Genomic DNA, 14,469 nt, shown 5'->3' with positions numbered 1-14,469 from the left:
TTGAGTCCTTAAACTGGAATGCCTAGCAACTCTCAATAAAAAGCCATTAAGACTGACAGCAGAGAAGCACAACTTACATTACTGCACTCAGACCTTGTCCCTTCATTAGAATCCCATAAGTACACATAGCATTCAGGGCAGAAATTGCTATTTTAATACGAGTCTTGTTTCAGAAAAATATGTGCTTCACAATGCTACTGCATTGCAGGGACAAATGAATGCTCTGGTAAAGCTGCCACCCTCTTCCCAAGGCCACCATCCCCACGGGCAGCTCTGGCTCCACACAAGCTGATGTCACTGCCTGCTGATAGCACTCAGAAGGGCCACTCACCGGTTCACCTGGGATTGACAGCCCATTGGGACCCTGTGGACCTGGGGGACCTTGAGGGCCTGGAGGACCTGTCTCACCACGAGGACCAGGAGGGCCCTTAAAGCAGAAAATTGAAACAAAATTGTAAATTACAATCTCATCTGAAATCCATAACTGCAAAATGCTTTGGGTTAGACACTTAAGGTAACTCAGAAACCTGGAGACACATTTAATACTTCAGAACAACAGTAGAAATAGCTGTTCAAGAGGCATACTCTTTCATAAGTTATTCTCTGATTCATGTGGGCAGTCTCAGGCCAATACATGTCCTCTGACAGTGCCAATTAGAAGTATTGCCATGTCCTCTGTACAGATGACAGAACAACAATTCTGTAGAGTGTGTATTAATACTCTGATGCACGTAATCCCAGTATCATGATGTGTGGTCAATGCCTTTGGGGCTATATAGACTGAGATATATAGTCTCAAATAGATAAGGTACACATAAGTAACATAAAGGCACATTTTCAACTAAATTTTTAATCTACATTCTTAGACTAAAGCATATACTAAACTAAGCATAAAATTTTTCATACAGGTAAGCCTGTAGTAACAACATTATAGATGCATTTTGGGAAACATACTTACAGATGATCCAGTCAAACCCCTTTCACCTCTGGGACCTTTAGCGCCTGGGCCACCCTATATTAAGTATTTGGAAAGAAAATGTATTTAATACACGGAAATCAAAGGCGCATAATACTTGTGTGCATTATAAATTCTCTTTAACAAACTCTTAAGTGAAACCCTAAAGTTTTGAAGTGTACAGATCATACTGCTAAAAAGAGTAGTACAATGAAATATGCATCAGGAACTCAGGGAAACCACATCAGGTTCAGCCTTGCCAATTCAGCCCATGAAAAATTATTATTTTGATTTTTGTCTCTGCAGACATAAACTTCAATTTATATTCATCAAAAACTCTGAATACCTCTCTAGTAGACTACCAGACAACTTAACTGGGCTTTAGATTCCTCATGCAGCACCTTTTGATGGTTTCAAAGTATGACTACTGGGCTGACTATAACTCCCTAATATTCAAAGCAATTGACAGGACTATGTCCATTCCATAAATTAGTATCTCTCTCCAAAAAACATAATTTATTTCCCTGACAGAGTAAAGAATCTTTCCTTGGACTGAAATCTTGACTCTGTATTTAGGAAAAATATTTTTTCAGTCCATTAAAAATTCCTTGTACATGATGTGCAAGAGAGTGGGCCAGAGTCTTTCAGGATATCAAACAATGAGAAGCTAATCTCAGTGATCACACTGGAAATATAGGAAAAGATCATACAAGCAAGTAAATGTGGTAGGAGCTGATGAAAAAGGGAGGGATTACCATGTTGTTAAGGATATGTTGATAGAAACTATGTCTCTGACTGGCATTTGTTTCACAAAACCACAGACCTACACAAAACTACTTCCATAAATTTAAAAATCAGAAAATTTGTCTATTGTGAATAGTTACAGCTGGCAACTTACAGCTGGTCCAGGAGGTCCTGGAGGTCCCACACTGTCTTGAGTACAAGTGCAAGCATTTGGAAGAGCTGGGCACTTTGCTTCATCTCTCTGAAAATTCAATCACAACTTATTACTGTCCTTTTAAAGAAATGTACTCAGTGGCAGCATGCTTTTCTGAAACAGTATCAGGAAGATTCTCTGTGATCCTGTTTCTAAGTAACACTCACAGCTAAACTGTGGTTTCCAAATGTTTCTACAGGATCTTTTATATTTTTAGCAAATTTTCTCTGAGCTATGCAAGGCATTAACAATAGAGGCACAAGGAAAATGTTGTTCTAGTATTTATATGCCTTTGACAATCAGCTTGTGCTGACACAGAACAGTTACTTTTTAAAGGCCACTCCAAGAACAGGTGAAATAAATAAATAATAATTTTCCCATTTATAGTACCTAGAATTTGAAACATCACTGGAATACAAATATAACAATTTTTTTGCAAAATTTCTAAGGGGCTCGATTCTAGCATTACAGCTTTACTGTCTCAGACACAAAACTTTGAAATAAGACTGGCTGCTCTGACAACTGTGATTTAGATGAGTTGTCAGTACACAAGGTTTAATAACAGCCTAATAATAATATTATTAAATTTACTGTCAATAACACTTTTCTGGATAGCCTCTAGTTCATTTATACTTACCATAGAAGGGAGATCACAGCATCTGTCTCTGCTAGTCCAAACTGGACTGCATACAATGTCAAAATTCTGGATTTCTAACTGTAAAAGAAAGTAATACTCTTGAAAGATCATTAAATTAGGCATGTTGTAAAGTATGAAATGTATCAACTTTATCATTCAAAATGATTCCTCCATTTATTTCTAGTGATTGAGTGTCCACAATATATGCACTCAATCACTATCAGCTTTCCCTATTAAAAGAAAAAGAATTCCTACCCTGATTTGAATTTACCTGAGTGCAACTTCCAGCTACTACATTTCTGTTCTTGCAATTCTGCTAGAACAAGAAGCTGCAAAGAATAAACTTCTCAGTTAAGTACATTGGGTTTGACAGTACAGATGCTTGAAAGCTTCGGATGATGCAACAGTGGTTTCCCAACAATCCCTAATCTCTATCCTCAGAAAATGTCAAGGTCTTGGAAAAATTCATGTTTCTTGCTTACTGTTGCTGATCTTCGGTCGCCTTTTAGAAGCTTCCCAAGTATTTCATAGCCATCAGTTGTGATATTGCCAGCCTCCTTAATTGGTTTTTCCATTATTTCACTGCAGTCAATATAAATCTTAACATTTGATGAAGTAACAACAATATGGACCTGAAAAAAGTTTAACAAAATATTAAGACATGGCACACAGACAGAGTTACTTTAACGCCTTAATAGTATTTCACTGATTCAATAGTACTATTTTAAATTTTATTCCCAGTAATCCTGATTTACTTCCAACTGGTGGAAAAATTCAAACTCAGGGAAAGTCTATGACATTTATAATCTCTTTAGAATGTGTTGAAGGTCAACAAGATGAACACAAAAGCACAGCTAAGAAATACTATTTAATGTAATAGTTGACTATTATTAACTATTTTAAAAGCTTTCCTCAACAAACTTTTAAGATGGCATAAAATAAAAAAAATAAAAACTTTTGAAAGGAAGTGAATATAAGAATTTCTTGTTCTCTTCTGATGGCTGGGACCACACAAGATGTTTATAAGCCTAGGACTGCCCACTGGCTAACAGACTCTGTAGCTCAGAGAGTGGATTGTTTCAGACCCAAAGATACAGAGTTCAGTTTCCACAGATGACTCAGACAGAGGCATTAACTGTATTGAGGTCCAGGAAGTAACCAAGGAAGCCTGCCCAGAGCAAGACAAAATAATGGAAGATGCAAGAGAAAAATTCCACAAAAGAAATCTGGTTACACAAACATATGCCAAAACAAGGGGAAACAGGGAATATGAAGGGAATTAATTCCAATTAATTATTGGAAATAGAAGACACTTAGGAGGGAGAAAGGAATTATTGTAATAAAGAGAGTACATTTACCAGGAGACATGAATGAAGAGATTGGGGGAAAACAGTAAGCCTTAAACAGAGAAACATACAAAACCTAAGCGAAAATTATCTTTCCCAACATTTAGAATATGTATGGCAAATGTTACAAAAGTTAATTTTCAACATTTCTCTGAAAGCACAGAAAATATTTAGGGGTCTCTGAGAAATAAACAAGGGCCATTTCAGTACATCTAATATGCAGTTGATGCAAGAGCATTTCAGGCAACAGAAAGTTTTCAGGGGCTTTATATACCTTACCAACAGCACATATTTCATATACATCATTACAATATCTACGTAATTGTTAAAGTATCAACACATTAAGATCAGAAGTAAAGAATCCCTGAAGCACGTATTTATTTTTTAAATCTTCTCTTATCACAGTACATAACCATACAGAAGCATATTGCTATTTGATGACTGCTTTAAAAACTGGCGTAAAGTTGAGAGATTCCCCTAAATGTCCTGAGTCAATAAGTGCCTGAATAATCTCCTGGGATTTTTTTCTTTTTTTTGTCCCTTTTGAATATTTTCCCATGCAGACTTGTCTCCAAGGCATCAGCACAGCTTATCTAAAACTCTTTTTTTAAATTATGTGCTTACATTTTATATCTCAGTGCTGTGTATACAAGTGGGGATTTTAATTAAAATTCCCAACCGTATTCCTTGAACGAATAATAATAATGAAAAATTATTACTGCATCATCCAGTTTAAACACACCACGGATGTAATTTGCTAGCTCTGAAAGGTATCTAATATGCAAGTTCTTCTACTGGAATATTAAGTATTTGTCACAATTTCAACAAAATAAAACACATTGCATAGCAAATATAGATTATTTTCATTAGCACTAAAAACCAATTTAGTAAAAGTAATTCTACATCAGAATGTTGAATGAGATCAGCTTGAAAAGGTTCAAACAGGAATAACTGCTAAGCATCACCTATCCATCCAAAGAAGAAGCAATCCCAACAATCAAAAATAAGGAGAGCTCTCCCAAGTCATTGACTCAGTCACTTAAACACTGATTTACTGCCAGATCTGCATTTCAGCCTGAATCTCATGGCCTAGGCAATAAATCTAATTAAAGGAGGCATCTGCCGTTTACAGTAAATAACACGTCTCTGTATTCAATTCCAACACTTTGTTTTCAACAGTTTCTAACACACCAACATAAAGAATCTGTTCTGACTATTTATTTCATTTATGACATTTTAGGAAAGAAAACATTCTTTAATTTTTCTCTCCAGCTGCCTTATAAGACAAATTCTGATGGTGTTCTGATCTGCTGCTAAGTGAATCTCATCAATAAGCCAGGCAAACTAATTTCCCATTGTATATCAGCAGAAAGATATACACTCATTATCAAATTTTCTCTTGCTAACTACTGCAAAATGGCAAGCTAAAAGGAAGTCTAGTGTGGTAAGAATAAGAAAGTAGAAGTCATCTGTCTCTCCAAAACATCAGTTAGAAATTTAATGACTGTCTCAGGCAGTCTGAATTTTTCCTACCAAACTTGCCAGATTCAACAGCTTTCACCATGGCTCTGCTGCACAGAGCCTTCAAGTCTGCCAAAGTAAATTTCCCCTCAGTTAGGTGTAGTTAACTGTATTTCAGTGAATAAGCCAGTAAATCATCAAATGAAAGCCACAAAAATGTTTAATATTTTGGAAAACCTCTTCTTGCATTGTGAAGATTTGTCATTTCTTTGAAACTGGACGGTAGGAGGAATTGCAAACGTACCTTTAGAAATGTGTTAATCTTACTTTCCTTCCTTCATTCATCTGAAACTACTGCTATCCCTTATTAGGAGCTAAACAACACAGGTGATGCATAAGGCTTTCCCAGCAGGTGGGCTGGGGAAGCCCACTATGCTATCATTAACAACCCGACTGAGATAGCAATTTTAGTAATCATCTGGAGAGAAGCCAGAAAAGTAATCTTAGTTTCATGGTGAAAACTCCCTAATATTGCTTTAAACCAAGGCTCTTCCCACTACTTTAAATATTATCAAAATCTGAACTTTTGATTCCTTTCTGGGGAAAAAAGACAGGGAATTACACATTGCATTAAGTAACTGAGAATTTTTTTCTTAGGAAATAGTCTTTTCAGCAAGAATTCGTAATTGTAAAGCTTTATCTTTATTTAAAGATAATTTGCAAATCACTAATAATCCTGTTCATTTTTTGGCATCTTAGGATCACTTTCTCTCCATATGTATTACTGCATTTAGCTATTAAAATCATACAAAATTTTTGATTTTTATTTGCCCTGTAATTTATTTTTTTTTTTACTGTAAAGTGTAATAGACAATTTTGACAATTTTACATAACTGCTACTTTCTGGCAGCTAGCAGGGGTCACAAATTTTTATCCATTTGCTCTGATAAATGATAGAACATCACTGTAAGGGCTGTCAGATAAGTTTGCTCAGCTCTATCATATTTAGAGAAACTAAGGGAAAACATGATTCTAAACATCAACTAAATTAGCAACAGATATTTAAAACAGACTGCTGGTAGAACAGCATGTGGAGAGCTCCACACCACTAGACAAAATAAAGGCTGTTGAATGTAGGTATGATCCAAAGCTACTCAACTATCAGTTACAAAGTCAATGACATAAACTTTCTTCGTATAGTAAAAATAATAAGGCCTAAAATCTAAACTAACCAGGCATAAATTCTAAAACAAGAATAACTGGATATAATATAAGACCAATTTGGGAAGTTATTGCAGATTCTGAGGAAACCAATAGCTTTTATAGAACTGTATTATTTTCATAATCACCTGTGTTTTAAACAGATGAAGTCACAAAACATTATAATGGTAGCACCAGTTATCTTTCCTGGCTTTCAGTCTAGCAAAGCTCAGTTGATGATCTGGCCTCCAGTGTCTGGAAGCTGAAAGAGGCAACCCCTTATCAGTATCCTCAAAGGAATGCTGGTAGTGACAAGTCATGTAGAAGATGGTTTCATAAAGAAAACAAATGCTATACTCAAGCCATATTTAGTCATCAGATGAAAACTAAACTAAGCAGAAGGGAGATAAATGAAAACATGGGAATGTGAGTTTCAGCTAACCAAAAATGTTGCAATTTCAGCTCGCTTTCTTGCCCTAAACATATATACTTAACACAGTAAGAAAACATTTTTAAACTATTTTTAGGTGTACGTGTAGCCTGAGTCAAGCACCTCCTGATGACTAGAGGCAAGGAAGCTTGGGAACATCAAATTTTCATAACTTGGTGCACAAAATTAGAAAAGCAAGCACAGAGCTATGACAAGTGAAGGCAGATGCAGCAACATGTAAAGATTTCACTAGCCATTTTGTCAATTCAAAACTGTAAGTTTCATTCTAAATTATAATGTGAACTTTTATGGGCTCTCTCTCCTTCTTGTTGCTTCCTCAGTTAACATGACATTGGAATACTTCAAGCCCAGTGTTTTTAAGTGAAAAACAAAACAAAAAAAATCATAAATATATACATACACATGTATTATGTTTGTTAAACATACAAATCTTATTCAATATGTTATTTACCTCCCAACACTGATTCCCTGCCTACTCACTTTCTCTGGCCGTATCTTCCTCTGCTCTGAATGATTTTAAATCATTACACTCCCACACAATCTTTTCTCACCACAACTTCCTTTTCTTTCTTTCTTCCACTTTAACTTTTATTCTTCCTCTTTCATGTGGCAGGAACCAGGCTACAATTTCTTCTTCAGATATATCCCTCCACTTGCACAATCTTAACAAATTCCTAACAAGTCTCTTACACTGTATTGAAGAAGACCTATAACTTCAGAGATCTTGTTTGACATGATCTGCAGGTCCTTATGTCAACTTAAAATACTATCCAAAAACCAGATACAGCCACCTGACAGTGACTTGTGCTTAGCTTTCTTCTATTTAAAATAACAGTACTCCAGAAAGCAACATCATAATTTCAATCCTTTACCTTATGGAAGCTTCCATAAAAGATTTTCTTTACGTCATCATTATCAAAAGCTACAGTTTGAACCTCTCCTCTTGCATCCTTGTTAAAGAATGACAGCACTTTGCTGGCAGCTGCAATAATAAAAATAACACATTTAATTTCATACATACTACTGAAACCACCATACTAATATAACCTTACAGATAAAATCTAGCTTACCCATTATTGGGTAAACACAAATAATAGATTATCTTAATGACCTGTAAGTATATAGATGTACTTTCCACTGATTTTAGAGTTAATATTAAAGTTGAAGTACAGTTCAGATTAATTATTCTTAGCTGATCTATAGATGTACAAAGTTTAAAAGAAATTTCTTAAAACTAAAAATGTATAATCCTTTTATCATGTAGAAATGCTTTGGGTTTGGAAATATTTGGTAAGAACACATGCAAAGTAATGTAACATGTAACTTCTCTATGCAATAAGTATAATCATCCTTACGATCAAGCACAACTCCAACTTGTGGTTTGTAATCTCTGTCTGTAATCTGCCAAATTGCAAAAGGCTCATTGGGGGATTCAGGCAGAAGACGGAACAACAGAATGATAGTGTACGCCTGTGGCAACCCCTCCGGGTGAATCTCCCTGTTAAGACAACATAAAGGCATTTTTTCACATGGAAACACATGACAAAAATAAGATCATCATTATTTGCTCTTTTTCAAAGAAAAGACACAAGAGTAACAGGGAGACCACAGTATTTAATGGAAGAGAGCATTTTAACTACTCTCTCAAATAGAAAAAAACATTGTGATATAAAAATATAGTTATTTGTTAAGATGAACTCACAACTGTCTTCAGTTGGTCCCAGCACCACAATTAGAGAGGTTGCCAGTATATGACCAAGAACTCTTGGGCATGTATTCTTGTGGCAAAATTCTGTATAAACTACACATGTTTTAAATTCCTTGTTGATAAGTACAGAAAAGAAAAGACCACAGCTTTACTAATTTTTTTCATCTGGCCTGCTTCAGTCAGGCAACAGCATTTAACTATTGCTGCCCTTCAAGCACAGCTACAGTGATGGAATATTTAATGTCTTCTTTGCAACTGGTGATGTGTTTGGGCTCCAGCTCATCCTTTAGTGGCTCAGGTTTAAATTTCTGATATTTGGACTGTTACACGTTAAAAAAGCAGAGAGCCAAAAGTAGGTAAAAACATGCATTAAACAACCTCCAGAATTTTCTGTAGGGGAAAGGAGGGAATGCAGGAAGAGAAGGTCAAGAAAAGAGGTGATCACTGCTTCTCCTTAACCATTATAATGGAGCTCAGAAGTCACATGAACATAAACATAAAAACCTTAAAATGAAAAGAGGAGCTCCTTTGTATGTTGGACAAAGTTTATGAATCCATACAATTAGTAACACTGCAATAAAAACCATATCGCTAAGTCAACAACATCACACAGCACAGTGAAAGAATTCAAATTTTAAAGTAGATATAGCAACACAATTTATAATTTGGATAACAAGTTATTTCAGATATGAAAGCAACGATGCCACTAGGATCAGTATGAGTTTATTGCTTTGCTGACTCAGTCTAGAGTTTTATTTTCTGGATTCTCATGAAAAATAAGTTCCACTTTAGCAAACATTAGACTGTGTACCACAACATTTCTAAAAAAATGAAATAAATGTGAAGCCTATCTTTTTATTATCTTTTCATCAGTTTATCCTAAATCTACCAATGCAAGACAGTTGCAAAACTGAGATTATCTGTATAAGACTGCAAAAATCCATGCTATCATAGACCTATCATCCCTATAGGTATTAATGGCATGCCAATGAACTTAAAAATCCTCAAGTACACAACTTTTGAACCTGTGATCTCAGAAGGCTAGCAAAAATAAATTATTTCTTTATAAACTTCAGCTTCTGTGCTTGTGATCTTTACCCAATCTGGCAGGACTGCAGGCGATTTCAAAGGCTTCCCTGAAAACTAAATTTTCCTAAATTTAATGGGAACAATGGGCTATATTTAGGCATCTTGTCTGAACCAGAACAACCTTTTTTGAAATTTACTTAAATAAATGGGAGAGAAACTGAGAAACTAATTAAAAAAAAAAAAAAAAAAAAAAGGAAAAAAATAGAAAAAAATAAAAAAAAAAAAAAAAAAAAAGAGGGAGAAAGGTACTGCTCCACTTCTAGTAAAACTAACTGCTAACTAAGTCCTTTTTCTCTTTGGGAAAAAATGTTGGCCATAACCATCATATTACCTATCTATAACCAAGCTCTAAGACCACAGGCCCTTGAAAACTCTGCTCCATTTGCCAAATAAGGCAAGACAAGTAGAGGAGAAACTATCCCAAGTCAATGGCATCAATGTGCTGCCTACTGCAGTAAGAACAATGCTTCTGGAAAAAATGATACTAATCCTTCCATATTGAAACCATTTCTGTTCAGCAACGTGGAATTCATTGTACTAAGGGGGTTGCTGTTCAACTGCCTAGGTATAAACTGTGGATTATATGCAACTTGAATAATTAAGAGGCATAATTTCAAAGAAAAATAAGCAACTAGATTAATAGTGAGCTATGATCACAGTGGAAGAAATAGATTAACATTTAATGAAAACAATGATAGATGTGCTTCAGAGTGTATTTCTTGAAGCTCAGTAAAAAGAACATTAAATTAATGCATCTTCCATAACACACAAATGCTATCTATAAACTCTGCTAATCCTTCATCACCTGGTCACCCTAAATATAAGACGTCTTGAGGTTTACTTACCGTATTGGCTGGCTAACAAAGGCATTTTTGTGGAGTTTATATGCTACATAGCTTGGGAAAGAGCCTGTTTCCAGTGAAACTCCTTGTACAGAAGCAAAATGCTTCTCTGTTAGATTGTATGATTCCAGCATCTTGAAACCTTTAAGTCCAGAAAGAAAATAAAAAATAACAAACACTGTAGAGTTGTAAAAGACACAAATGATCCTATGCCAAAATATTAGACAATTACTTACCAGGTGAAGTGTATCCCTCCAAGTAAATAAGGGGACAAGCTGAAAGATATGAAACAATATATAATTCAAAACTACTAAGCCTAACAGAATATGAACATATGTATACTTCAGAAAGTTTTATTATCAAGAAGTCTATGCTATTATTAATTCTGGGACAGTCTTTGCTACATTTGTCACACTGTGTCCTGTGATAGATGTAATGTCAGAATCTCTACTCATCACTTTTAGTAGGGTATTTCTACTCTGACAAATTATATGAAATGACAAATGAACCCCAAATATTTTAAGATTATAATTCATAAGAAGAAAGGAGGACAATGACACAGTCTTTCCATCAATATTTAAGGCATGAGTCAAGCTGCATAATAGCTGTCAGATTCTCAAGAAATAACTGCAAATTTATGTGGCTCCTCGGGAGCCAGCAGATGAGGCAGTTAGAGAACATGCAGTTGCACATGACAGGCCTGAGAATTTCTGGGTTTTGCCATAGAAGGATTTCACTTGAATAAACAACTGAGCTTTACTCAGATAATTTTAAAACAATGTCACACAGTAGAGCTATACATCTTTAGCACTTTGTCCAGGGGTGAATAAGAGACTTGTGCCCTGCAGTTTACATTAGGCATCATTCTACTTCTTAACATTGTCAGTGACTGTTAATCTTTTCTTCTTCTAGTAGTACTTTTGAAATGCAAGATTAGATTACATAAAACACAACACTCATTTCAAAATTTTAAAAAGTAACTTGCTTCCTTGAACTATATCCAGTTATTCTGAAATCTAACTTTTTAATATGAACATATCTTCTGATCTACCAGATCTAATTTTGCCACCTAATAAGGTGGCAAATTGTATTCAGTTTGCATGGCAAGGCTTTGCTAATGGGGGAGCTACTAATGGGTGATTTCTGTGGGAAGCCGTCAGACACTTCCCCTGTGTCCAACACAGTCAGTTCCATCTGGCTCCAAGACAGACCTGCCACTGGCCAAGGCTGAGCCCACCAGCAGTGGTGGTAGTGACTGGGGAATAACACATTTAACAAGGGGCGGTGGCTGGGGTTGAGGGGTGTGTGTTGGAACGGCACAACAGCCTGCAGCTGGAGAAAGGAACGAGAATGTGTGAGAGAAAAAACTCTGCCAGGCACCAGAGCAGAGATTCCAGTGCATTCCTGGTCTTCCCTGTGGTGAAGGCTATGGTGAGGCAGGCTCTTACTCTGCAAACCGTGAAAGTCCATCCAGCCAAGGTCAACCCACCACTCACTTTCAGCAATATATAAACAAACATATTAATTTGGGAAAAATGAAACCAATGTCTTCTACTCACTTGAGGTAGCTGTCTCACACACAAAGGTGACGAGGTTATCTTGAATCTTCTCAAAGGCATCAAAGTCATCAACAATAAATACGTGACGCTCACTGGGCTTGCTAGCAATCTTGGCCAGTTCATTGTAATCCACATCAGCCACACCAACCACAAAGACACTGAAGCCTGTAAATTAACACTTGTTACTTGAAACGCAGTAAACATACATTAACACTTTTAAAGTTAATATTCACAAACCATTGACTTGTGATGAGCACACATTCCAGATCTCTTTTCACCCTGTCAAAGCTCTGAAAGATGTTTCACATCTTTCTTTCAAAACTTTCTCCTCATTCATTGTTTTTTGGGGCATTATCCAATCTCATGTGCCCTTGGCTACATAGTCTCCTCACTCTTTAATACAAAACATACAATTCTCTCAACTCTACAGTATCTTAAATCTGTTCTGCAGCCAAAAACTGCAGTACAGGCCATTAGTTATCCAGGTGTCTATCTGTTTCCATCTCTTGCATTTCATGCCTCTTGGTTTCTCTTTCTTAGAGTGGCATTCACCTCACCAACTTCTACTTTCCAAGTTGTCTAATTTTTCTCTATAATCACTGGATAGACATGGCCAGATTCAGAAAGCAATTCATCTTAGCTCCCTCACATGCTGAATTCAGGATAGGAAAAGTCATTGTCTATAGATGCCTATCTGTTCCTCTCTTCACCAGTTATAAAAGGTTCCTACATGATGACCTTGGACTAGACATTTGGTTGTCAGATGTCTTAAGTTAAATGAGAAGAACCAGACCATAGAAGTCAATCATATCACCAGGTGTAAATTTCATTGAAGAGAAACTTCACAGACATTGGAAAAGCCAGTTGGAGACTGAAACTGGGATTCACATTTATTCCAAACAATAAAAGTAACTTTTTTTTTTTTTTTTAAAGAAGGTAATTATTCCCCTGTAGCCAATTCTGGTGAAACTTTGACTGAAATACTCTGTCCAGCTTCAAGCATGCTTGTAGAAAACAAAGCAAGTAGAGAGGAAACTAAAAATGATAAGGGGTTTCAAAAACAGGATCAACAGGACATTGAAGGAAAAATAGGTTCATTTGGTCTAGAAAAGAGAAGACAGAATGAGGAAATGAGGTTTCAAATACAAAGGCCCATTACAGTGAACAGTGATCAGTTTCTTTCCTGGTTAACTAGGTAAATGAAGACAACTATCTCACTAGCATGGAGAAAGACTTTAAGTATCTTTCTCTTTAAAACTAGGTAAATGAAGACAACTATCTCACTAGCATGGAGAAAGACTTTAAGTGAAATGCAAGACAAAGGTCTCCTACCAGTAGGGTAGTTAAGCATTGAAGCATATTGTCCAGGGAGACTGAGAAACCATCTAGACAGAGCTAATTCTTCCAGATTAAAGAGACAGAGAAGATTACCACTTGTGCTTTACATGCATGTGATTCCCAAAAGGAACATCCCCCTGCTCAGAGATCAGGACTAGGTGGTTCACGCACTGAAATGCAAAATGCCAAGTGCTGGGACAGGAACAGATTACTGCACTCACATAAGCCACAATCATCAAATCTGGTGAGGAAGTGCTTCTTAGCTTAAAAGCCAACAGAGGAGTCTATTAAGACCCAGCTCCTTCAAAAGCAGTTACTTAAACTGGAGATCCACTGGTTTATACCAGATAAAACATAAACCTCAGCAAACCAGGCTCATTAAAACATAAGCTCTAGTATGGAGTACACTTCCCAATGATTTCTGGGATCCAAACATCAAAAAGAGGAAGAAGTAACCAAAAGCTACATCTTTGAAGTAATATGCATATGACATCTTTGGGAAGCCGCATCCTTCCCCAGAGAGAAGGCTTAAGAAAGAAAATGTAAGACTAGAGAGCACAAATTCTTTGAATAGTTCTGAGGTTTTCCCAAATACTCCGAATATATTTCCGAGTCCATAAAGGATGAGTAAAGGATTCCCAGATAATTGAAGCAATACAGAAAAGAAAGAGCCAGGTGCTGTGAATTGCTTACCAGAGTGCTGTATGACTGTCGCTGCTTTCCTCACCTCATCCTGAGACCGACCGTCTGTGACAACAACAAGTACCTTGGGAACACCTCGCCGCATGCCACTCTCCCAAGTCAAAACCTTTTCTTTGATAAATGTTAGGGCTTTGCCTGTGGAGTATACAATAAACAAGAAATCATCCATATTATCCACAAAAGAAGAATTCTTTTACTTCTTAAAGGCAACAGCCACAGAGCTAAAACACCACAGAAAAACCTA

General features: G+C 36.3%; 1 protein-coding gene across 6 annotated transcripts in view; it reads right to left on the bottom strand.

Annotated features, from left to right (window-relative positions):
• COL12A1 (collagen type XII alpha 1 chain) overlaps positions 1 to 14,469 on the bottom strand; it is a 100,631-nt gene that overhangs the window by 17,626 nt on the left and 68,536 nt on the right. For all 6 annotated transcript variants that reach the window (XM_039728835.1, XM_039728846.1, XM_039728865.1 and 3 more), the window contains 11 exons: positions 14,217 to 14,360; positions 12,186 to 12,350; positions 10,863 to 10,901; positions 10,630 to 10,768; positions 8,343 to 8,485; positions 7,860 to 7,969; positions 3,012 to 3,161; positions 2,530 to 2,607; positions 1,854 to 1,940; positions 959 to 1,012; positions 332 to 427 (listed from right to left, as the gene is read on the bottom strand). In XM_039728835.1, coding sequence (XP_039584769.1) covers positions 332 to 427; positions 959 to 1,012; positions 1,854 to 1,940; positions 2,530 to 2,607; positions 3,012 to 3,161; positions 7,860 to 7,969; positions 8,343 to 8,485; positions 10,630 to 10,768; positions 10,863 to 10,901; positions 12,186 to 12,350; positions 14,217 to 14,360 — 1,205 coding nt within the window. The remainder of the gene's footprint in view (positions 1 to 331; positions 428 to 958; positions 1,013 to 1,853; positions 1,941 to 2,529; positions 2,608 to 3,011; positions 3,162 to 7,859; positions 7,970 to 8,342; positions 8,486 to 10,629; positions 10,769 to 10,862; positions 10,902 to 12,185; positions 12,351 to 14,216; positions 14,361 to 14,469) is intronic.

The sequence above is a fragment of the Passer montanus genome, unplaced genomic scaffold (assembly GCF_014805655.1).
Source record: "Passer montanus isolate IOZ18808 unplaced genomic scaffold, ASM1480565v1 scaffold11, whole genome shotgun sequence".
NCBI classification, from domain to species: domain Eukaryota; kingdom Metazoa; phylum Chordata; class Aves; order Passeriformes; family Passeridae; genus Passer; species Passer montanus.
Note: the sequence above shows the minus strand (reverse complement) of the source record. Positions and strands in the feature narration are given on the sequence as shown.